General features: G+C 61.3%; 2 protein-coding genes across 2 annotated transcripts; one reads left to right on the forward strand and one right to left on the reverse strand.

The window, feature by feature from the left end:
* Nucleotides 1-3,976: 3,976 nt before the first annotated feature.
* PHLDA2 (pleckstrin homology like domain family A member 2) lies at nt 3,977-4,387 on the forward strand. The gene has a single exon (XM_049780911.1). It carries the CDS (start codon nt 4,001-4,003, stop codon nt 4,385-4,387), a length of 387 nt encoding a protein of 128 aa, XP_049636868.1. The 5' UTR covers nt 3,977-4,000.
* Nucleotides 4,388-6,882: 2,495 nt separating this feature from the next.
* On the reverse strand, nt 6,883-20,787 carry SLC22A18 (solute carrier family 22 member 18). Its single transcript, XM_049781298.1, has 10 exons — nt 20,577-20,787; nt 16,474-16,571; nt 15,920-16,080; nt 15,155-15,287; nt 10,383-10,501; nt 9,915-10,022; nt 9,642-9,742; nt 8,885-8,986; nt 8,574-8,694; nt 6,883-7,074 (listed from the first exon to the last, which is right to left on the reverse strand). The coding sequence occupies exons 1-10, from the start codon at nt 20,694-20,696 to the stop codon at nt 6,887-6,889; spliced, it is 1,251 nt and encodes a 416-aa protein (XP_049637255.1). The 5' UTR covers nt 20,697-20,787; the 3' UTR covers nt 6,883-6,886.
* Between the last annotated feature and the right edge of the window lie 4,379 nt (nt 20,788-25,166).

Here is a 25,166-nt window from a genome sequence, read left to right on the forward strand (position 1 = left end):
GCTCCAGTCCCAGGGGCGAGGGTCACCCATATTTATTTATTCCTTCCTGCTGGTGCGGCTCAGGCCACGTTGGGCTCGTCCCTCCTGTGCTGGACGACCGACCATAGCTTGGGGTGCCCCCTTGCCTGGAGCCTCAGGCTGTGATGGTGGGGACGGGGATGGACGGGGAGAGTGGGCACAAGGGCCCTGTAGTGAGTCCCACTGCCTGGTCCTGAGGCCCCACTCCCCTCCGCCCAGGGAGGTCTGCCCACCTCGTTTGTACCTGACAGCGGTGTTTCCGTTTGTACAGCATAGTTAGAGGATTCTATTAAAGCTGTGGACAAGAGCAGCACTGCTGGACTTTCTCTCGCGGGCGTGGGTCCCCTCCCTGGCGGGGCAGGATGGACTTGCCAATCTCATCTTCCAGGGCTCCTGTAGGTTTTAGGAGATGAATGGTCCCACCATAGAGATGGCCCTTTCTGCCTCTGCCCCCATAAGGGGGCCCCCCTTTGGGGGAGCTGGTGATCTGGGCCCCAGGCCCTGCGCCTGAAGCATCAGTCCGAGTCGCCTGTCCCTGCTGTCCCATCTTCCCAGCCCATGGGGTGAGGGTGGCGGTAATTGGCGGGTAATTGGCAGGAAGTGGGCGGAGGAAGCCTGGGAAGCCGAGGGAGTTGACCTCCTGGGGCCCTGCAGGCCCGAGAGCGTGGGAACCTTAGCTCAGCCTGCCTGCCCACAGTGCTCCTCTCCCACCCGGGGCCTGTGTGAGGATTTGGGGACTGAACAAGGCAAGAGCCCTGCCCACTAAGCTGCGCTATCACCCCTTTGGGGGATCACCCTAGCATCCAGGAGGGAGTCGGCTGCCTGGGGTTGGGGAGCACTGAGGAGGCTTCCGTGTGGTAGGAGGGTCACGCTGCAGCCCATTGCAGTGTTGACGTGTGTATGTCTGTGTCTGGTTGTGCTGGCGTGTGCATGCCCTCACCTACACACACATATCTCAGACCCAAAGTTACCCCACATTCGGATAGTGCCACTTAGAATTTTGGTTTGTCCTTTGTTGGACCAGGCTCCCGTCCACCCCGCCAGCCAGACCCACTGGGCTTGTCCACGGCCCCTCCAGCCATTGCTGGGCAGGGGTAACCTAGGGCCAGCACTCTGCCCAGGCAAGTCCCCTGCCGCTGGACACCCGGCCTTTGACCCTGCCCTTGGCTAGGGAGAGCTGAGCCTCTACCACCAGGGGGCGCAGTGCCCGGGTTGAGCCCAGGTTGACCTGACCAGAGCTGTGGCCTGGACTTGGGCTGCTAGGACTTCCTTCCCCATGCCAGTAGCCACTGGCTCAGGGGGGCTTGAGACCCAGATTCCTGGACCCCCAGGGTGCCCAGCGTCTATTCCCACCCACGGAGCACTGACCCAGAAGTGCAATCCTGCCTGCGGGCCCAGACACCCCGGGGCAAATCTGGATCTGGGTGGGGCTCCCAACCTGCGTGTCACCATGGTGCCAACGCTGCCCTGCCGGTGCCTGACTCAGCTCCCAAGGGCAAGGCCGGTGCCGCTTCCCAGGGCGAGCAGCAGGTCCTGCCTCCCTGGGCGCAGGAAGCGGCCACACCTGCAGGCCGGGCTACCTGGCAGCTCTTCAGGCCCGCTGGTCCCCCGCCAGTGTTGCCTCCTGCTCCTGGAACGGACCTGCACACACGGCCTGTCTGCCGGGCCAGCCCTTGTGGGCAGTGTCGACCGGAAGCTGACCCCTTGCCCACACCTGCCCAGCAGAGTCCCAGATCCCCCTATTCCCCATCCCTGGGACCCTCACCAGCTCTGCCCGGACCATGGAGCGTGGAGTCCGGGCTGGCTCCACAGCCTTTGTTTCGTGAAGACTGTCGTGGGCCTAATTGAGTGCATGCAGCAGCCCTGGCATGTGGGCCACAGGGCAGCTAGAGCTGTGCTGTCCTTTCAGCCTGGGCCAGCGGTGGGGCACTGTCGCTGGTGACATCCAGTGTGCAGGAAGCAGGTGAAAGTACCAGGAGCCATGCCCAGGACAGGCCCTTCCCAGCCACCGAACTGTGGTTCTGTGGTTCCGCACGGTTGGATCAAGTGCCGGAATGGGCCTTTCAGTGTGGAAGGAAACTGGTTTAGAGGCCAGAGGGGAAGGGGGCTGGGATCAGGAGGGTCCCAGCTGAGCGAAGACCAGCAGCCCCTCCAAGGTGGCTCATTTCTGCTAATGACTACAAGCAGTTGGGGGGGGGGGGGCGGGCAGGCAGTCTCTCTGCTGCTTTCTTTCCAAGGGCCCTTTTGGGATCCCTGACGAGGGGCTTCTTTTTCAGGGTGCTGAGATGCCTAGGTGTTCTCACAGCGTGTTCCCAGTTCCGAAGGGTATAGAGAGCCAGGCGGACCAGGAGTGTGGAGGGGTGAAGGGGACCGTCCTGCCTCTGGCCTTGTCTTCCTTTCACTTGAAGGAGGGTCGAGGGCAAGTTTGAGTCAGACCAGAGGGCGCTGGGCTCCCCCACGAATGCTGACTGGGACCCTGGGCGGGCTTCCTGGAGATGAGTGTGTGGGGGACCCCGCATGCCTCCAGGAAGAGTCCCGGGCCTCTGACTGACGCGAGACTGACTCACGCTACCCAGCCGTGCTCAGTACTCAGGGCTGGTTGGGTAAGAGCCTCGGGCCGGGCCTCGTCACCCCGGGGAGTTTCACTGGGCCCCATCTGGGTGTCTGACGAGAGGGGACAGCGAGGCCCCCCTAAGACCTGCTCTGGAGCCCTTGGAGCGTGGCCGGGTGCCTCTTGTTGACGGGTGGGGGCACACCCTGAGGTGCTCGGGGCCAGAAGAGGCTGCCCCCCGCGGTCTCGGCCCCCATCCCGGTCTTCCTGACTTGCCGTGACCTCATTGTTCCCTGGTGGCTGGGAGAAAGACAGGCCCTTGCTGTCACAGCTGGCCCCAACTCCACTACCCCGTGACCTCCGCAGGCACCGTCAGGAGGGGGCGCCCCCCTCGTGCGACGGCACGGCGGCCCAGAGACCATCTCGGAAGCTCCGGGACCCCGAGGGGAGCGGAAGTCAGAATGGGGCTCCGCAGGGATGGGATCCACGGGCCTCTGCCCCTTATTCCCTGCTCGTGACCCCGAACCCTACCGGGGCGCCCCGTGTCCCCCCCCCCAACGCCACGCGGGCTGGTGGCCGCGCTTGACCCGCCGGCCGGCCGGCCCGCCGACCGACCTTGCCCGGGCAGGGGCCCTGGGCGGCCCGCATGGCCCGCAGGCTGTGGGAGGGCCGGGAGGAGGCGCTGGGGCCCCCGCGAACCCACGTCCGCACGTCCCCGCGGCCCGGCCCGGCCCGGCCCTGGGAACCCGGGAGGAGGCGACTCGGGCTTCCCTTCCTGCGCCCGTAAACCTTGAAAGCCGGCGGGAGGCCGAGCCGAGCGGGACGCCCGCGGGAGGGTCGGGGAGCCCCGGGGTGCGCCCGGCCCTCGCGAGCCGCAGGGAGCACGGCGGGTGAGGATGGATGGAACCAGAGGCGAGCACTTTGCGCGGAGCTCCGTCCGACGCGCGATCGCCCGGGGCGGGGACGGGGGGGACCCCAAGAGCCGTGGGCGTCCGACCGGCTGAGTCACCGCGGGCGGGGCCGGCGTCCGGGGCGGGGCGCGGGTTCGGCGCTCCGAGTCACCCCACGGGGCGCGAGAGGGAAGAGTCGGGGGCGTGGCCTCCAGAAAAGCGCCGGGTCTCTGGGGGCGTGGTCAGAGTGGCGCGGCCGCTGTGAAAGCAGAGCCCGCTCCGAGGGGGCGGAAAGTGGGCGTGGTCAGGGCACAGGGGCGTGGCCAGTATAAAAGCCGCGTCCGGTGCCCGGGGAGAGGGCGTGGTCAGGAGCGGCGCGGCCGCTCTGAAAGCAGCGCCCGGGTCCCTCGGGGGCTGCCGTGGGCGTGGTCAGCACGCCAGGGGCGTGGCCTCGAGGGGGCGTGGTCCTCATAAGCCGCGCCGGGTCGCCCGGGAGCCCAGAGCCGCTCCGGCCGCCGTCCCCGCCGCCGCCGCCGCCGCCATGAAGACCCCCGGCGTGGTGCTGCGCGAGGGCGAGCTGGAGAAGCGCAGCGACAGCCTGCTGCAGATGTGGAAGAAGAAGCGCGGCGTGCTGACGCCCGACCGGCTGAGCCTGTTCCCGGCGGGGCCCGGCGCGCGCCCCAAGGAGCTGCGCTTCCACTCCATCCTCAAGGTGGACTGCGTGGAGCGCACCGGCAAGTACGTCTACTTCACCATCGTCACCACCGACCGCAAGGAGATCGACTTCCGCTGCGCCGGCGAGAGCTGCTGGAACGCCGCCATCACCCTGGCGCTCATCGACTTCCAGAACCGCCGCGCGCTGCAGGACTTCCGCGGCCGCCGCGAGCGCCCCGACGCGCCCGAGCCCCGCGCCGCCCGCGCGCCCTGAGCCCTGAGCCCCCGAGCCGGTCAGTGCCCGCGCGCCCTGGGCCCCGCGGACGCCTCCCCGGGAAGGCCAGGTGCAGGGGCGGAGGACGCTCGGCCTCCAAGGGGCGCCGAGTGTGGGGAACGCGAGTGTGGGGAACGCGTGGCCCGCGCGCCCCGAGCCCCTGCGCCTGGCTGGAGATGGCCCGGTGCGGGGAACGCATGGCCCTCGTGTCCAGAACCCCTTAACCACCTCCCCAGGAGTGCCAGATGCTGGTGGGGGAGGACACTCGGCCCGTGCGTCCTGGCCGGGCCTCTCCAAGGAGTGCCAGGTTTGGAGAACGTGTGGCCCGCGAGCCCCGAGCCCCTGACCCTTGCTGGAGATGATGGCCCCATGTGGGGGACGCGTGGCCCGCGTGTCCTGAACCCCTGAGCCACCTCCCCCTCCCCGGGAATGCCAGATGCAGGTGGGGGAGAAGTCCCGTGCGCCCTGAGCCACGTGCGAAAGTTCTGACCACCCCACCCCAGGGCGCGCTCCCCTGACCGCCAGCAGCAGTCCCCTGACCCGCTCTTCTCCCCGCAGGAGCCACGCGCTGGACCAGCCAGGACTTAGGGAACCCGGGAGCCCTCCTCCCCACACCCGGGCTGGAGCTCGATCTGGAGCTCGCCCCACACCTGCCCGCCTGCCCATCGCACCAGGAGCCACCGCAGAGGGGGACCTGCCCGCACCGAGCCGCCCCGCCGCCGCAGAACCTCGCAGAACCTCGCCCCGCTGTGCGGGCGCGATAAGTTATTGGACTGTTCTATTTATTTTTGGTGACTATTTCGCATCAGACTCGTCTATTAATATTGTGTTATTTTTGCATTTGTGTCCCGTCCTCAATAAACCGCAGGACTCCTCTTTTCTAACACGTGGCGTGGCTTGTGACGTTCCTTTGGCACAAGAACTGGGGAGCCTGGAAGGAAGCGGGTCACTGGGTGGGTCACACCTGGACTTGGCCCCGGTGACTTCCTGGGTGTGGCCCCAGGCGTGTCCCCTGGGTCACTGGGGAGCTGGGTGGGGGCAGGCAACCGCCCTGGACCTGGCCACAGAGTTCTCATCAGTGGGGGTGAAGGGAGACGGATTTAGGGGACTCCAGGGCTTCACCCCATAACCCTCCCTGTTGGATGCCGGCTCAGAGCTGGTGCCAGAGACAGTGGGTGTTGGAGGTGGCCCCAGGGGTTTGGCTGGACTAGGGCCACACACCAGTCTGTGGGTGACAAACATCCCAAACCTGCTCCCTCCTGACCTGGGGAGCACCGGGGACTTTCTGACAAGACGGAGATGGGTGCTGGTGGGTGGCACATGCCTGTGGCGAAGAGGGTGCCAGTGGTCCCTTGTTTTTTCTTTTGGTTTTTGGGCCACACCCGGCAGCGCTCAGGCGTTCCTCCTGGCTCTGTGCTCAGGAATCACTCCTGGCAGTGCTCAGGGGCACCAAATGGGATGCTGGGGATCAAACCTGGGTAGGTGGTGTGCAAGGCAAATGCCCTCACCCCTGTGCTCTCGCTCTCACCCTGTGATCAGGGGCTCTGTGAAGGCCTCAGTTCTGAGGACAGGCCATACCAGGAGTCTGTTAGAGGGGTCCAGAGCGGGGTATTCTGGCTCTGATACCTCCGTGCGTATCCGGATCCCACAGAAACTTTCCCTTCAGAGTTTCTCTTAGGAAAGTTGCTGGAGATGAGGGAGGGATGGGGACATCTCCCAGGGTGGAAAAGGAGCCCCCCACCCCAACCCAGCCAGAGAGATAGCAGTGTTAGGGAGCTGGCTTTGCATAGGACTGACCAGGGTTCAATTCCCAAACTCTGACCACTGCTGGGCTGGACGCCTCCTGCCCAGACCATATTGTGGAGATCTGGCGAGGCCAGAGCCAGCTGTCTGTGGGGTCCCACCCAAAGTCGGTCTCTGCTGGGCAGAAAGAGGGGCGCAGCCTTCTGATGGCTCCATAGTTGGGATTATGGAATTCTGAGGGGCAACCCTGAGTTTTAAGGGCTGTGAGGGCAGCTCTTGGTGCTGTGGGGAACCCCTACAGGGGGTAGCTCGAGGTATGTCCCAATCCCTTGTCCCTGCCTCCAGCAGCAGGCTCGGGGGGGACCCTATGAGATGCCGTGTATTGAACCTGGGTCTGCTGCATACGAACTCAACACCCTCCCAACTATGCTGTCGCTCCAGTCCCGTCCCTGTCGACTCTTTCCCAAGCTCGGAATTCCAGATTGTTCCAAACCTTTCAGGAGCGGTGGGCTGGCTTGAGTGCGGGCATGTGGACACCCCCTCTGCCTGAGGCCATGCCCAGAGTCCTGGGCCTCTGTGGGCTGTTGGGGGGAGGGGTCTGTGCTGACTAGCTATGGCTTGGCTGGCATCTATCCACATGGGCTGCCAGGTACATGCTTGCAGGGTCCCTCTTCTCTCTCTGGAGGTCCCCCCTTTCTCCCGGGCCCCTTGGCAGGGACGAGGTGGCTCGACTGACAGCTTTATTATAGGCCTTGGTCACTGTGCTTTGGCGGCCTTCGGGCTCAGGGGCCACCTCCAGAGCACCAGGAGGACCAGGAAGTTGACAGCAAACTTCACATAGCCGAAGACAGGGACTCCCCAGGTCCGGTAGAGGAGGCCCCCGAGAGTGGGGCCCAGGGTGCGGGTCAGAGGCTGGACGGCAGCACAGAGGCCCAGCATGGTACCTGCGGGGGGGGGGGGGGGTGCAGAGGTCAGGTCAGGACAACTGAAACTTTCCTGTAGAGACAGCGACACTGCCAAAAGGGGGTTCCCGGTGCTTCCAACAGATAGGGCTGGGACCTCCCCGCCTTCCCCAGGGGCTGCCCTAGAAAGTCCCAGAGCAAGGAAGTTGCTTGGGAATGAGGTCAGAGGTGAGGGCCAGGTCCTTGTTGGCCTGCCTGACAGCCAACACCCCAACACCGGGAAGGAGGAGGTGGGGGGACTGTGGGATGCCCCAGGGTGCTCGCCCCCAGTGGAGAGGTTGAGGTGAGAGCAGGCCCAGCCCCAGGAGCGGCGTGTGGGCGGCCCCATGTGTGTGGCCAGGCTGGGTTTGGCCTCCGGCCCTGCCCCAGGTTCCAGAGCACCAGCGGGGTTGCTAGGAGCAGCCGGACAGGCCCGCCCGGTCTCGGAGCTGCATGGGGGCAGGGAGGGGCCTCTCCCGCCGCCCACACGCCCCCCCCCCCCCCAGACACCACACCAGGCTGGGGAGAAATTATTACCACCCCCTCAATGCGGCCGAGTTCCCAGGCTGTCCTGGGAACCAGCTCAGGGCCTGCCAACCGCCCTTCCCTTCCCTTCCGGCTACCCGCCCACGCCTCTCTGGCCCTTGGGGTTCCTACTGCAAGACTCTGGGACACTCAGGCTCCTGGGGCTCAGGTCCCACCCAGACAGGGGGACAGAGCCAGGCAGACCTGCTGTTGGGGAAACCCTGCATCACTAGGCGTGCTTTTCAGGAGCCCCAAACCCTGCCTGATCCACACGTCACTCCCAGGCCCCTGCCTGTGTGTCCGGCTCCTTTCCTGGGCCCCTTAAGGGTTCTGGGGGTTTCCCAGGCATTCCTGGCTTTAGGGGTTACTCCTGGCTCTGTGTTCAGAAATCGTTCCTGGCAGGCTCATATGAGATGCCGGGAATCGGGGGCAGATAGATAGCACAGCAGTAGGGCACAGCTGATCCTAACAGATGGTGGTTCGAATTCCGGCATCCCATAAGTCCCCTGTGCTTGTTAGGAGCGACTTCTGAGCCAGGAGTAACCCATGAGTTTCTCTGGTCACGTGCAAGGCAAATGTCCTGCCACTGTGCTATTGCTCCGGCCCTAGCTTTGGTGTTTTGCTTCCCCTTAGGTGACTTTCTGGAAGTCCCCAGCCAGACTAGCCCCCCACTCACTCTGCACCCCGGTGACTTTCCTTCCCAGGAACTGATGCAGACACTCATCCATGCTACCTGGTTAGGAATGCCTGTTTGTGTTTCAGAGCTGAGCCTGAAACATTCACCTCCTCATCCTGCCGACACGGGCAGGTCTGCTGGGCAGCCTGATCTGACTGGCTAACTTGCAGGGCAGCCCCAACTTCCTCGAAGCCTCTTAGGGTTCATCCCTACCTGGTCCACTCCGACCCCCCATCCATGCACCCTACACTATACCCCTTTCTGCCCTGCCACCCCCGTCCTGCTGTGGGCAGCCGCTGACCTGTGTCCATGGCTGACACGGCCTGTGTGAGCAGACTGTCCGTGACCACGTTGAGGGCGCACAGGCCGAAGACCATGCCAGGCATCAGGAAGCAAAAGTGGGTGATGTTGGACATCAGCGCCTGGCATAGAATAAGAAGCTGAGGGTTCTGAGGGTGCTGAGCCATCTCAGGGCCACTGAGGGGTCCCTCCCTGGCCCCAGGGAGCTGTGAGGGGGCCTATCCGTGGGGCCCTGAGCCTCCCCAGGCTGGTAGCTGAGTGGATCCTGGAGCCTGAGGTCTTTGGGGTCCTGAGCAGCTCGTTGGGGCTCACCATGCCCAGCCCCACCAGGCAGAAGACCAGCACGCTGGCCCGCAGCAGCGCCACCTCCGAGAAGCGCCGGCTTAGCCGCCCCAGGACCAGGCCCTGGATGACCTGCGGGAGAAGAGGGTGGGCTGGAGGGTGAAGGTCATAGGTGCTGGGGAGACCCAGGGAGACGGCAGCACTCAGACCCTCACACGGGTGCAAGGTCTGTGCATGCCACAGACATGGGGTCCTGAGGGCACCGGGGGTCAGGGCTCACTCCTGGCTCTACGCAGGGCTCCTTCCTGGTTTTGTGCTCAGGGGTCACTCCTGCCTCTGCTAAGGGATCACCCCTGACTCTGTCTCGAGGCTCACTTACTATCTCTCCAGCCCCCAGCCCATCCCCATCTGGGTCATTATCCTGTGGATCCTGTCCAGCACCCCCTGAGGGCGCTCTGCTTCCCGCAGCCACCCAACCTCCACTAGCTAGTCCAGGAGAGCAGGGGTGCAGAGGGGCAGTGAGAAAGGGCCCATTTTGGGGGGTGCAGCCCCCCTGCAGCCGGCCCATTTCCCCAGCTATATGTATGGAGGCACCCAGAGTCCCTCTGAGCAGAGCCAGAGAGCGGAGTTGGGAGCCCAGATGGACACATGAGGGGGGCCATGACTCCAACAGACCACACTGAGGCCCAGGGGGAGATGCACATCCGGAGGGGCCCCCGGAGGTGACCCAGAGTTCAGGTGGGGCAGGTATGAGGCCCTGAGTGGGGGGGGGGAGGTGCCCACTCACCATCTGGAGGACCCCAAAGAAGGACATGAGGTAGCCAGCCTGGGCGGCCTCCAGCTCGAAGAAGTCCATGGAGATGATGGAGAACATGACCATGAAGAGGCCTTGATGGGGTAGGGGTGGCGGGGGCAGGGTCAGTCTGTTTGGAAGCCCTCGCCTGCCCTGTTCCGGCCACCCTCCGGAGAGTCAGAAATGGGGTCCACTGCCCCTCAGTCCAGGAGGGAGCAGGGACACTGGGGTGGCAGACAACAGGGGGTATAGGGTCTTGGGAGTCACCTGAGGGGAAGCCGGAGACAACCTTGACCATGAACAGCGGGAGGACTCCGGGCAGCAGCAGCAAGCGGGTGATGGCCTGGAGGTCAAACACGGCTGCCGGAGGCTTCCCTGCAACATGGCGGGGGTTCTGATCAGCACCCCAACCCAGCCACGGCCCTTCACTGACCTGCCAGAGTCACCAAATCTCCTCGTGGCTCACCCCGGCCTCCCCACTGCCTGGCTCCTTCTGGATAGTTCTATGCAGGAGGCTAACAGGGTCTCCCTGAGCCTGAGCTCTGTGGGGGTGGGGAATGGGAGCCTGCCACCAGATCCTGGGGTGTCCCGGCCCTGACCTTGGCCTGCTCTGCTCCCCAGCGCAACAACACCCCAGGGTGGCCCAGCCTGGCCTTCCACGGAAGTCAAAGCTGCTTCACAGGGTCCCTCCCCGGGATGCCGCCCCCTGCCTGTCTGAGGGTCCCAGGGGCTCACCGGGCAGGGGCCCCTGGGCATGGGTGCCTCCTTCCTTCGTGCTCACGGGGATGCCAATGGCGCTCAGGATGGCACCCAGCATGTTGGCCACGAGACCCACCAGCGCTGGACACTGGATCCTGCAGGAGAGAGCCTGGTTGGATGGCGAGGGGGCCCCCCGGGGCCATGCACCGACATGTCCCACATCTCCCCCCTGCCACCCACCATCCACCACCCCTGCCATGTTCCGCCATACTCAGGTAGTGCGGGTGGTAACTGACTCCCCTAGCTGCAGCTGGGCAGAAAAGACCCCCCAAAGGACAGGGCTGGTGTACCTGTGTGTGAACAACACACAACACATATCATGAGCACACATGTGGCACATGGAGGCATGAGCGACAGACATACAAGCACAGACATGCATGTATGATGCCACGTGCACCTTTTGGTTTGGTTTTGGGGCCACACCCGGTGGCTCCGTGCTCATAAATCACTCGTGGCAGGTTTGGGGGACTCAATGGGATGCCGGGGATCGAACCCGGGTAGGCCGTGTGCAAGGCAAACACGCTCCCCATTGTGCTCTTGCTCCAGCCATGCCACACGCATCCCTTTGTGGCACAGTCCATGTGCATTTATGAGTATACATGTTCTCACAACAGTGGGGTGTATGTTTCCATGGGTGACCTGTGCTGTACATTCATGCATGTATGAGGGCATCTGTGTGCCTCTGTGCACCTCATTGTTCCCAGTCCCCATAAGGGCAGAGGCCTGAGGAGAGGGGTTTGGGGTCTGAGGTCTGTCTCATCGCACAATACCTTTGGAGAAACTGAGTCCACACGGCGACACCCCCCTGCTCCCCAGCTGAATCTAAATATGCTTCCCCTTCAGCTAGGCCATGGGGGACCCTGACCTGAGTCCCTCTCACTTCCTGGATAGCAGGAGCTGGGCATGGATGGACTCTGGGGCTTGGGTCACTCCACCCCTTACCCACAGTGACGCAGGAACTGCTGGCTGCACTTTTCCCTCAGTCACTGTGGGGGCCAAGACAGGATGCAGGAGGTCCTAGGACTCGCCAAGCAGGGCCTGAACAGGGCTGAGGTTGGGGTTGCCCCAAGAGCCCACAGGGCACTGGAGGAGGGTAGAGCAGGAGCAGAAGGGAGCTGACCCAGGGACCACCCTATCCCCGGCACCCCCAGGTTCCCTGAGAGACCCCCGGGCAGCACCTCAAGACACAGGACAAATGTCAGGAAGTCCCTACCCTACCAGCCACTGACCACACACACAGAGCGAGCTACTCACACAGGTTCACATGTAGACAACATGACACACATCCAACACACACCATGCAGACACACCAGGTATCCATGTGAACAGACACATGTGAGACGCACACATGTACACACCCGTGACACAGGCAGGTACGTGGCACAGCACAGAGTGAAGACACGCACACATTCGATAACTTGGATACGGCCGTATACCATGAGACATGTACCATGATACTGCACATACCATGAGACATGTACAAAGTATGTCCATAGATGTGTGTGCGAGGACTATACATGAGGACACATGCATGTGCCAAGTCCATGCACATGCTCACACATATGCATCAGCAGGAGTGCACACCAGGCACAGGCCCATACATGCTAGGTACATACATGCAGGGGACAGGGAGAGCAGTGAGGAGTAGAGGGGTTCCACTTCCCAGCCAGCAGAAGGGCCCTGGCAGACTACCCCCAGCAGACCAGCGGGTTAGGGGCTCTGTTCCGAGCCCAAACCCCCCCCCCCCAGCCCCCAGGACTGCTCTGACGTGCGCAGGGTGTGGGTTTCAGAGAAAGGCCCTTTCTTCAGAACCGGGGCCCACGTCACTGCCCGGGGCAGGGCGCGCAGGGACAAAACCCCCTTTCTCTGCCACAGCCCCGGAAACGAGGCAGGGAGGAGGCCTTCGGGTGTATTTGGGAAGGCTGGTGGTATAGGGGAGGCGGTGGTGGAGGCCGGGTCACTTCTGGAGGCCTGTGAATGGGGGGCGGGACAGAGAAGGCCCCAGGATGCAGTCTGTCCTTCCCCCCAGGGGACCAAGAGCCTGCCTACTTTTGAGAAAAAGAGTCCTGGACATGTATGTTGGGGCCGCCTGTACAAGAAACATGGGTGCAGGAGCCCGTGCGGGACCCGCCACTTTCATCCTCCAGGGCTGGATCTGCTTCCTGCCAGCCACACCCTGCTCTGGTCCCCATCCCTGGTCCCCACCCCTGTTCCTGGGTCAAGGGGCCACGCGGGGTCTCAGGGCTTGGGCACCGCCTCGTCCAACCAGGACAGGCCCGAGGCAGATCCAGCCTGTGTGAATCTAACCCTAACCCTCAGGAAGCGGGTGTGTGTGTGTGTCTCTAGGGTGGCCGCTGACTCCACCTCCCACTGGCTCCAGGGCCCCCCCACAAAGCCTCGGGGAATTTGGCTCACTGTACCCCATCACTCATCACCCCTAGGGTTGCCCTGGCTCCTTCCAGCCTCCCGACCTTTGTCCCAGCTGCTTCCTGCTCTGGTGCCACTCATTAACGCACAGAGGAAGTCAGGGTGCCACCGGGTGCCACACCCGAAAGCTCTGAAGAGGGAAAGGCCCCCTGGTTCTCTGATTCTCCGATCATCCGGCCCAGCCCTACTGGCTCCTGATAAGGGACAGAAAGGCAGGTGCTGAGTCACGTTCCGGGCAGGACTCATGGGCTGGCCCGGCCCAGTCCCCGGCGGCCACCTGCAGTGTCCAGCTCTGGGGGAGGGTGTGACTGGGCAGCTGTCCCCCTCCCAGCTGAGTCAGGACCCAGTGCACCCCTCAATCCCCCCCCACCCCCCCCCCCCCCCGTGGGAGCCTGAGCTCCAGGAAGGGCCCGAACCAGTTCTGCAGGTGCCCTGGGTCTGTACTTCCTGGGGACTGGGCTATTGGGGGAGGCAGCACAGGGAGGGGCCCAGATTCAGCTCAGGAAGTTCGAGGAAGGTGGGAGAAGCCCCCACACACCCCCAGGGGAGGGCTGGAGCTCAGCACAAGGGACAGCGCTCGGTGCCTCAGTTTCCCTGCCCATCAGTGTGGGAGGCAGGAAAACAGATCCTAGGATGAAAGAAAGTGTAGGAGCCATGGAAGGCTCCGAAAGGTGAGGGCAGAGACTGATGTTTTGGAAGGGCAGGGATGGAAAAGGCAGGCCTGAGGCTGCTGTAAGTGTGTGAGCATCTGGGTGTGTGAGTCTGTGTATTTGTGTGTTCATGTGTCTGTGTGTATCCATATGCCCATGTTTCTGTACCTTAGTGTGTCCACGTGTGTGTGGACTCGTGCTTGTGTGTATCCGTGTGTATCCATCTGTCTGTGTCTAAGTGTCCATGTACAAGTTTGTTCATGTGTCTCTAAGTATTCATGTATGTCTGTGTATCCATGTGTATATCATGTGTTTGTGTGTCTGTGTGTGTCCATGTATGGCTCTGTATTTGTGTGTCTGAGTGTCTGTGTGTTTGTCCACGTGTGTTTCTGTATCTGAGTGTGTCCACATGTGTGTGAGTGTCTGTGTGTACAGTGCTCAGATGTATCCATGTGTATTGATGTGTCTGTGTTTTCATGTGTCACTCGCTCGGTCCTGCCCCTGCCCCGTGTCCCTCTGGGATGCGGAGTGTGGTGGCTGGTGCCAGGGGGTCACACCTGTGCTCCGTGGCAGGTGGGGCTTGCTCCGGGGATGAACTTCGTCTCTGGGGGTCTCCTACCCTACCCGGGCCCCAAAGCCCCAACACTCCCCACCCCTTCTCCCTGTATCAGTCTCCCTGAGCCAGTCTCCCCTGCCCTGTACTGGTCAGGGGCTCCTCTTCCCTGTCCCTCCTCAGGGACACCATGTCCCTTCTCCAACCGCAAACTTGCTCCCCAGATCGAGAGCCCGTCCAGGCAAGGACTGTCCCCCAGGCCTGCAGTTCCACGTGGCAAACACCCTAGTCCATGGGCACCTTAGATCCAGAGAGGCCCCGGGTCCTGGAGCTCAGGGCCGCCCTGCCCCCTGCCTCTGCCCTGTGTGTGGGCAGTGGGGCCCAGTGAGCTCCCGGCTTCTGGCTCTGTGAAAACTTGGGGCAGAGCGTGTATCCCGAGACAGGCCCAGGCCCGGCCATGCTGCCTGCCTCATCTCTGGGGGATTGAGGGGCATTGGGAGCCTAGCCAGGGCCACCCCCCCATGTCCTCAGACCCGCCAAGTGTCTAGCAGGGGTGTAGGCCCCATCCCCACTGCACAGCCCCTGGCCCCTAGACAAGCCAAAGGTTTGGGCAGACATATGCATATACGGCTCAAGGTCCATGCTATGGAGAAAACGGCCTCTGGGGGGGCCCTTCAGAACCAGGGCAGTGCTGGGCCCACCGTCTGCACCCCTGCAGGCCTGGGAGCCTCAGTGAACCTCAATTGTCTGGCAAACAGGGCAAGAAAGGCCCCGAACTTGGGATCTCCTGCATGCACGAGCGTCACAGAACGTGCAGAGCATCCCGGGGGTCTCCCAAACTTGCAGTCTGGGCCTCTCGGGGTCCACCTCTAATTGCATGGCCCAAGTGGGGAAACCCGAGGCTGCACATCCGCGCTGCGCGGGCGCCCCCTGCCGGACACGCCCGGGAGACGCCGCAAGGCCGAAGCGCCCTGCCGGCCACGCCCACTCTCCCAGGCGGGTCCCGCCCCGTCCGGGTCCGCGCACCTCCCGCTCTGACCACGCCCCCACGGCCCTGACCCTTAAGCCACGCCCACACACCGCCCTCGTTGGCCACGCCCCCGCCGGGCCCGACTCACCCGCACGCGGTGCTCAGGGTCCCGCCCAGCAAGGAGCCCAGGATGACGCCGACCCCGAAACACAGGCCCAGCCGGCCCAGGGCCGCAGGCCGCTCCTCGGGCGCTGTCAGGTCCGTGATGACCATCTGGGCGGCTGCCGGGTGTTGAGGGGCCACGCTGAGAATGGCCATCGCTGCTTCCCCTACTGCAGGATCCCCATCCCCAGGCGCCCCGAGATCCCCATCCCCAGGCCCTCCTAGATTCCCATCCCCAGGCACCCCGAGATCCCCATCCCCAAGCCCCCTTGAGCCCCCATCCCTAGGACCCCCTAGATCCCCATTCCCAGGGCCCCTTGGGTCCCCATCCCCAGGCCCCCCTAGATTCCCCATCCCCAGGCCCCCTGGGTCCCCATCTTCAGGCCCCCCTAGATTCCCCATCCCCAGGCCCCCCTGAGTCCCCATCCCCAGGCCCCCCTGAGTCCCCATCCCCAGGCCCCCCTGAGTCCCCATCCCTAGGACCCCCTAGGTCCCCATCCCCAGGCCCCCCTAGGTCCCCATTCCCAGGGCCCCCTGGGTCCCCATCCCCAGGCCCCCCTAGATTCCCCATCCCCAGGACCCCCTGAGTCCCCATCCCCAGGCCTCCCCTAGATTCCCCATCCCCAGGACCCCCTGAGTCCCCATCCCTAGGACCCCCTAGATCCCCATTCCCCGGCCCCTCTGGGTCTCCATCCCCAAGCCTTCCCGGATCTCCATCCCCAGGCACCCCTAGATCCCCATTCCCACCTACCTGGCAGCGTGTGCATGAACACGGAGGGCAGGCGGGAGGCGAAGAGCAGGGCCACTCCAGGCAAGGCCGGGCTGCAGGCGGCTGCCAGGAGCAGGTAGAGCACAGAGGCAGCCAGGAAGGACAGCATGAAGGCAACGCGGGCCCCCCGCTGGTCTGCCAACCTGGGGGTGGCACCCATGACCCTCAGGAGTCCAGACAGACAGGCAGGCAGGGCCCCCTCTTTGCAGGGGCTGCCCAGGGGGTCTGAGGAGCGAGTGTGCTGCAGGCAGGATTCCCGCACCTCACACCAGCTCACTGTGGGACCACTAGTGACCCCTACACCAGGGGTTCCGCCACCCTGTTCATCCTGGGGTTGGGTGAGTGCTGTCGTGTCTTCAGACTGGTGTGGGGCCTTGAGGGATCCCCACAGACCATGTGGTGCCAGACTTGTCCTGGGAGGAAAACCCTGCACCCCCAGGTCCTGAGCCATAACAGCTATGCTCCCGGCTGCAACAGGTCCGGGGTCCAGTGTGACGTGGGTGCCCTGGCCCGAGATTCCCCCACCCCACACCTACCTTCCAAATACAGGTCCGCCAAGCAGCTGGAGCACCCCAAAGGTGGTCTGCAGGTACCCGAAGGCCACCGGGTCCAACCCCAGACTCCGGGACAGATACTAAGAAGGGAGAGGTGCTGTGAGGGGGGCCATTTTGGGGAGCACCAGCCAGGAAGCAGCGAGGCTCACTGTCCCTTCCTGGACTCTCAGGAGCTCCTGTCCAAACCTCTATGTCCCCGACCCTCCTTCTATGGGGCACCCCCGAAAGTAAGGGAAGTCAGGACTGCAGCCCCAAGGAAATAGCATCTTTGGAGAGAAATGACTTTAGGGGGTGTCAGAGGACAGCTTCAGGGGCCAGCATGTGCAGTGCGGAGGGAGAGGGGTGTCCCCCTTGTAGACGTGACCCCTGCTTAAAGATCACCCCTGGCTTCTGCCCCAAGAGGGGGTGGTCCTCCTCTGAGCTGGGCCCTGTGTCTATGCACCATGGTGTCCCCACCAAGGGCTCTGCAGGGCCAGAGGTTCCTGCACTGCCTCCTCAGTCCCTGTTGCCCCAGGCCCTTTGCACAGTCTTGGGCAATGCTGCTCCCACACCTGCCTCTGAGCTGTCCTCCCCTCCCCTCCCTACAGCACCTCTGCACTTTCTCTGCTCCCTCCTAGAGCTCTTCTAGGAGGTTTTACATATAGCATACATGAAATACCTTTTTTTTTTGAAATTCACAATGGTCTCAATAAAAATTATATATAAAAAAAAGAAATACTTATTATTCTGTATTTTGGTTTTGGGGTTGGCCACACCTGGAGGCACTCCGGTTCCTCCTGGCTCTGCTCTCAGAAACCACTTCAAACAGGCTTGGGGGACCCTATGAGCTGCCCGAGGGAGATTGAGCCTGGGCCAGCTGCACACAATACAAACACCCTACCTGCTGTGCTATCCCTTTGGCCTCAAAATAAACTATTCTTGGGACTGGAGAGATAGTATGGAGGTGGGGCGTTTGCCTTGCACGCAGAAGGACGGTGGTTCGAATCCCGGCATCCCATATGGTCCCCCGAACCTGCCAGGAACGATTTCTGAGCACAGAGCCAGGAATAACCCCTGAGCGCTGCCGGGTGTGACCCCTCCAAAATAAACTATTCTTTTTTGGGGTCCCCACCTTGCAGTGCTGAGGCATCACTCCAGGTGGGGCTCGGGAGCTATGGATGATACTGAGGATGGAGCCTGGTATGAGCTGTGTGGAGGGGCCCCAACACCCCAACACTCTTCAGTGTCTCTCCAGCATCCAGAGTTCATTTTATTTTTTATTTTTTTTATTTTTTTTTGGTTTTTGGGCCACACCCGGAGGTGCTCAGGGGTTACTCCTGGCTGTCTGCTCAGAAATAGCTCCTGGCAGGCACGGGGGACCATATGGGACACCGGGATTCGAACCAACCACCTTTGGTCCTGGATCGGCTGCTTGCAAGGCAAACGCCGCTGTGCTATCTCTCCAGGCCCTCATTTTATTTTTTAAATTTTTGTTTGTTTGGGGGCCACACCTGGAGGCACACAGGAGTTAATCCTGGCTCTGTGCTCAGGAATCACTCCTGGCTGGTTCAGAGAACCCTATGAGTTGCAGGAGATCAAACCCGGGGTCAGCCATGTGCAAGGCAAATGCCCTCCCTGCTGTGCTGTTGCTCCAGCACATGAGTAGGTTTTTACGGTTGTTGCTGTTCTTTAAACTGTAATGGGGGCCGGAGTGATAGCACAGTGGTAGGGCATTTGCCTTGCATGCAGCTGACCTGGGTCAGGCCCAGGTTTGATCCCCAACATCCCATATGATCCCCTGAGTCTGCCAGGGACGATTTCTGAGTGCAGAGTCAGGAGTAACAACCCCTGAGCATTTCTGGGTGTGGCCCAAAAACCAAAACCAAAACCAAACCAAACCAAAACAAAAAACAGTAATGGGCTGAGCTCTTTCCCTGCTTCTTCTACTCCAGAAACCCGTGGCCAGAGTCCCATGGCTCAGGGTGAAGGGGACACTGGCCTCTAAGGGGAAACTGAGGCACTGTGTTTTCTGCTTGATTTTGGGCCCAAAGAGCCCGCCAGGCCACCCGGCTTCCCAGGAGAACACTGGGTATTGGAGCCTGGACAGGGGGGATAGAGCTTGGTTTGGGATCAGAGGGGTGTGGGAGTCCCATCACATCCAGAATGGTGACCAAGGTGATAGTCTCCCTGGAGAACCCCAGTCTGCTCATAGCAATGCAGAGGGGAAACTTTTAAAAATGTTTAAGAGGGGCTGGAGTGATAGTACAATGGGGAAGGGCATTTGCTTTGCATACAGCAGATCTGGGTTAGATCCTTGTATCCCATAGGGTCCCCTGAACCTGCCAGAAGTGAACCCGGAGTGCCAACAGGTGTGACCCCTAAGCAATCAAATAAAAAAGTGGTTAAGAGTCAGACACAGTGGGCCCGGAGAGATAGCACAGTGGCGTTTGCCTTGCAAGCAGCTGATCCAGGACCAAAGGTGGTTGGTTCAAATCCCGGTGTCCCATATGGTCCCCTGTGCTTACCAGGAGCTATTTCTGAGCACACAGCCAGGAGTAACCCCTGAGCACCACCAGGTGTGACCCACAAACCAAAAAAAAAAAAAAAAAAAAAAGAGTCAGACACAGTAAGAAGGTCAGGGGCTTGCTTTGCATGTACATGTGGCCAAGCCCAATTCCGTCCCTGACACCCCATATGGTCCTCAGAGCACTGCCATGAATGATTCCTGAGCTCAGAACCAGGGGTAACCCCTGAGCATCACCGACTGTGGCCAAGAACCAAAGTAAGGGTCAGAGTGATAGGACAGTGGGAAGGGCGTTTGCCTTGCACGCAACCAACCTGGGTTCAATCCCGGCATCGCTTCCTGAGCCTGAGCTAGGAGGAACCCCAGAGCACGGCCGGGTGTGTCCCCAGAAAAGAACCAAATAAATAAAGATTTAAGCAGCCGGCTGGCTGGGGGTCTGGGAGCAATCCCAGGAGCTGGTTGCTGCCAGCTGAGACTCAGTCCTGAGGCTCATCCCAGGCACTTTTCTGGGTCCCGGCAATAATCCATAAGAATACTGCTGCATGTGTCCCCAAGACCTCCATCCCAAAGGCGGGGGTCACCATTTCCCTGGGATGGGGAGACCCTGGGAACCAGGCTCAGCTGACCCCTCAGTAAGCATGGGGGGAGCTGGGGGAGCAGGTGGAGAGAGATGTGAGCATCAGGATGTGGACTGCTGCTGGCACCAAGCAGCGCCGGCTGGAGATTCTCCTAGCTTAGGTTTTGTTTGTGTTTTTTGGGCCATTCCTGGTAGTATTCAAGAGTTACTTCTGGCTCTGTGCTCAGTGATCACGTCTGGCCAGTGCTCGGGGTTACTCCTGGCTCAGTGCTCGGGGGTTACTCCTGGCTCTATGCTCAAGGAACCCTAGGGGGTGTTGGGGATAGAACCCAGGTTGGTCCAATACAAGGCAAAGCCCTTCCTGCTGTGCTGTTACCTTTCTCTTTTTCATATTTTATTTTATTTTATTTTTATTTATTTATTTATTTATTTATTTTTGGTTTTTGGGCCACACCCGATAACGCTCAGGGGTTACTCCTGGCTTTGTGCTCAGAAGTTGCTCCTGGCTTGGGGGACCATATGGGACACCGGGGGATCGAACCGCGGTCCGTCCAAGGCTAGCGCAGGCAAGGCAGGCACCTTACCTTTAGCGCCACCACCCGGCCCCTCTTTTTCATATTTTAACTGGGGGTCACATGGAGCAGTGTAGGGTGTGGGGAGGGTTGCCCTGACATCACTCTTACTGCTCCTTGTCCCAGTGGTGCTGCCTGGAGGGTTTAAAGCTCACAGCCAGGCCTGCAGCAGTTGCACTGGGCCCAGCAGTTTGTACCCCAGGGCTGAGTCCACACTGGAGCTTTGTGCATTCTGGACACATGATCCAGCCCCTTGACCCAGAGATACGTCTAGGTACCAGGTAGCTGTAGGACACTTTGGGGGGAGAGTGTGCCTAGCGGGGTGAGCTCAGCTGGCGCTTTGGTGGGTTGTGGGTGGGCAGAAGTGCAAGGCATGTGTGTGTTCTGAGTGAGGCAGGAGCTGGGCAGGCCAGGCAGCCCAGTGGGTACTCACAGGCACTACAGAGAATTGCATGAAGAGGCAGGTGAGCTCCACAGTGGCCAGAACATAGGTGAGCAGGATGACCCGGGACCGACCTGGGCCTGTGCCCCCGGGGGCCCGGGCTCCCCGCATGGTGGGCAGGCGCCGGGGGAGGACTCCCAGAATGCAGGAGCTGGAGGCTGGTTCAAAGGCAAAGGTCTGGAGTCCAATGTCACCACCTGACTGGAGCTGTGGGCTGGGCCTGTGGAGGGAGAGTCAAGAGGGCAGCTGCAGGCAGGGCCTGGGGCCAGGTAGGCAGGTCCCTGCGCCACCCCATCCTGAACCCCTAATCCAGACCAGCACCCCCCCTGCAATCAGGCTGCGGCCCTGTGCATGGGGGACCCCGTTCTTTCCACGCCTGACTGTCCACAGCAAGGACCCTGCACCCCAGTGGTTTTTTTGCATTTCCAAGAATGCTGCTATTGGGCATCTTGGCTTTGGATGGTCCCTTGCCTGAGTGTTCCCCCCCACCCCCCAGCTAGGAAGCTGCCCTGGAATGGGAATCCACCTGGCTGGCTGGGCCCCTGCCCGCCTTCACAGGGGTCAGCCTGAGCACGGGCCCCGGAGGCGCAAGCCCCGCTGCAGGAGACCTGGCCCCGGGCCGGGCCTGTGCAGGGCTGCGGGTGCCCGCAGGACCAGCTCGGAGCTTCCCAGGCCGGCTCCAGCCACGCCCCCTGGGAATTTCCCGCCCTGGCCTCGCCCCGCGGCCTCCGAGAGCTTTCATTGGCCGGCCTCGCGGGATCCGCGCTTTCATTGGGTAATCTTGCCAAGATCCCGCCCTCGCAGCTTCCGCGTTCTCATTGGCCGATTCCGCTCGCCCTCCCACGTTTTCATTGGCCAGTTCCGCTTAAATCCCGCCCTCGCGGCTTCCGCGCTCTCCCAGGCCGGTTTCTCTCCGCCCCCCGAGGCTTCCTCGCTTTCATTGGTCCATCCCCCACGGTTTCCGCGCTTTCATTGGCCAATTTTGCTTGGATCCCGCCTCTCGCGGCTTCCGCGTTCTCCCAGGCCGTTTTCGCTCCGCCCCTGCGACCTCCGCGTTCTGATTGGTCTATCCCGTCCTAGTCCCGGAATCTCCGCGTTTTCATTGGTGATCTGGCCCCACCCCTCCAGAGTCTTTTTCCTGCTTTGCTCCCAGGCCCACGTGGGGGCGGGGCCTCTGATGTCTCTCTCTCTCTCCAGGGGCGCCCAGCTTTGCTTGGGGATTTGGGTGGGTTTGCAGGGTGAGGCAGGGGAAGGGGCTGGGAAGGAGGGAGAGGAAGACAGCTGTAGGGCAGCATGCACCCCCAACCTACAGGTGCATCAACACCCCCAGAGGTCTCACTCTGCTTCTCTTGTGCTGACATCTTCTCCCCTCCAGGACCCCCATCAGGACCCCACATCCCTGCCCCCTTCTCACTCTGCTTCCACCCTCATTTGGGGTCCAGCCTATCTTGAGCTGTCTCTGGGGAAGGGTGCATGGTACCAGCAGACCCCCAGCCTGCAAACCAGCTGCATCCATCGCCCATGCACCCTGCCCCAGTATCCGCTGCCAGGTGCTCCCAGAGAAAAATTTCCTGCAGGGCATGGGAGAAGTGGTCAAAGACCAAAGTTCAGGGCCAGCCTGCAGAGGCGAGTCAGACTGGGGGGGCGGTGGTGTTCTGGGTGGGAGTGTTAGGCCCCAGCCAGGAGAGCACCCAAGGGCCTGGCCCTAGCAGGGGTAGGAACAGGCCCTGGTGCTTTGGATAGAAGGACTGATGAATGGATTTAGGGGGCTGGAGAGCAAAGAAGGCTCCCCACATCCTAGACTCATCATGGCCGGGCTCCTGAGTTTTACATGACTGCTGGGGCTGGAGACTGTCCTCCAGAGGTCCCTACTCCTAGGTCCTTTCAGGTTTTGGAATGGGTCAGAGTCAAAGTGTCCTGGGTCCTCGGGGCAAAGGCTGGGGGTAGGGTGGGGGTGTTGGATCAGGGTGTTTTGGCTAGGGGGGCCTGTAGGGGTGCTCACTCACCTCCCCTTCCTCCTGGTTCTGCAGGGCCTGTGGGTAGAGGAACTGGTTCAAGCAGCCGCAATTGGATCCGGTTGTTTGTTGTGAACAGGTTGGGGCTGGGCAAGTGCTTTCATTTCCTTTGGTAAGCCAACCCTTGGGGTGGCCCAGGAGAGGGAACGCCCTGAGCCCCAGAGATAGAGTTCTGTGCCAGCCTGGGTTGCCCATAGCCTTATCTATCTTTAAGTTGTGTCATGGGATAGGGTTATGATAGCACAGCAGGGAAGGTGTTTGCCTTTCATGTGGCAGACCTGGGTTCAATCCTCAACATCCTATAAGGTCCCCCGAGCTTGCCAGGAGTGGTTCCCGAGTGCAGAGCCAGGAGTAACCCCTGAGCATAGCTTGGTGTGGCCAAAAATACCAACCAATCAAAAAACTGTGCTGCTTGGAGCCCTCTTACAGAGCCTGGAACCCCTGCCTGGGGTCTGTTGACCTCTATGCCTTCGCCTGGAGTGCGGGGAGATGCTCTATCTGCAGGGACCCTGGCAGAGTAGACAGAGCCCAAGCCTGGGTGTCAGGATCCAGAACCTGAACTGTGACAATGAGTCAAATTTGCAGGGGTGGTGGCAGGTGAGGTGGAGCCTGAGGGCACCCAGTATCACAGAGGGTCCCTGGGGGAGAGAATAGGAAGTTTGGGGACCGAGTGAGACAAGGCTTGAGAGAGGGTCAGTTCAGCCCTCTCCGTTCTAGAAGGATTGTCCCCAGATCTTGCCGTGACAAGTCCCTCACACATCATACCCCTCCCTTCTAACGGAGGGTGAGAGCTGAGACAGGCCCGGAGGCATCCCCAACATTAGAGGGGGGTGAGCTGAGCTCCTGCCAGGCCCCTGGCTCTCAGTTACGCAACTAATGGCCCTGGTACAGCTGGTGAGTGTGCAGATCTGTGCTCATGTGTGCCGCGCCATATGCAAGCATGTATGTGCACGTATGCAGGCCTGCCTGCCTTTCACATGTGTGCAAGCGTGTATGACCATACCAGCACCCTGTGTAAGCCTATGCATGCCTGTGAAAATGGCATTCTTACTCACCTCTATACATACATCCATGCAAACATATGTGCTAGTGCGTATGCTAGTTCATGTTATATATTCAGTATGCAACCATGTGAACCATGTAGAAACACATGTGAAGGCACGCGAACATGTGTGTGTGTGTCTGTACACATGTATACATGTATGTATACCCCACATATGCAAGTGTGTCCTGCTGTGTGTGCAAGAGTGTCTGTGATCATCTGGCCTTGTGTGTGTGTGATGGAGCTGTTTCATAAAGGGCCAGCACTCCAGGGGAATCTTCTGCTTGATGGTGTGTTCAGGGGGACTGGGCCAGGGAGGGGAGCCCAGCAGTGTTGCCTGTGGGAGGGAACAGGACATGGCATCGGGGTGAGGGGCATCGGGGTGAGGGGCCTGCAGCGCTGGGCGGAGGCATATGCAGGTAGCTCGGGTGCGGTGATGTGGGGTTCGGGGCTGAAGCTGGAGTCAGAGATTTGAGCGAGGGGGGTGCCCACATCCAGAATGGATGTTTAAGTCCCGATTCTGATGTGCTCAGGCCTTGTTGGCACAGTGCCCATCGCCCCACAGGCAACCCTGGTGTCGTCCCTGGTGGTGGGAGGACCAGGATTGGCCAGGAGGGAGAGATGCAGTTTCTTTTTTCTTTTTTTTTTTTTTTTTTGGTTTTTGGATCACACCCGGCATTGCTCAGGGGTTACTCCTGGCTGTCTGCTCAGAAATAGCTCCTGGCAGGCACGGGGGACCATATGGGACACCGGGATTTGAACCAACCACCTTTGGTCCTGGATCGGCTGCTTGCAAGGCAAACACCGCTGTGCTATCTCTCCGGGCCCGAGATGCAGTTTCTGACCGTGCCCACCAGAGGGCAGCCCCACTGTCTTGGGGGGCAGGAACTGGAGGACCCTTCCCCTTCCCAGATAGCACCAGACACAGCCCCCAGACCCTTTATTTCAGAGGCATCTGGGAGGGTGAGTTCAGAGCGCCCGAGGAACCTTCCAGAAGTAGGGTGTCATCTTGGGGGTGAGTCTGAGATGGCTTCCTGGAAGAAGGGCTGAGCTGGACACTGATGCTCTCAGTGACGGTTTGAAGGACTGACCCGTGCCCTGGGGAGGCTCTGACAGCCAGGAGGCTTCTCAGTGTTTGGGGGGTATTCATCCCTCCCTAGGGGTCCCCCAGTCTGGGCTGTTCAAGCAGGAGGACATGAGCTGGCTTGGTTGGGGTTTTTCTGTGGATGTAGATGCGGCCCCCAGAGTAGGCACAGAGGCCACTCCGTCCCGGCATAAAGCACACAGCCAGCACAGGGGATACCTGGGGTACTAGCCCCACCCCATCACACCAGACCCCTCTCTACAGCCTCTCCCCTCCCTCACTACCAGCAACACTGCCTTCCCTGCACTCTCATTTCTTCTCTGTACCCCATGCTGGAACCTTCTGGGGTTCCCCAGCCTGGGCCCCTCTAGAATCTTTTTTTGGGGGGGTCACACTAGGTGCTGCTCAGAGGTTCCTCCTGGCTCTGCACTCAGAAATCT

The sequence above is a fragment of the Suncus etruscus genome, chromosome 9 (genome assembly GCF_024139225.1).
Source record: "Suncus etruscus isolate mSunEtr1 chromosome 9, mSunEtr1.pri.cur, whole genome shotgun sequence".
Taxonomy (NCBI): Eukaryota; Metazoa; Chordata; class Mammalia; order Eulipotyphla; family Soricidae; genus Suncus; species Suncus etruscus.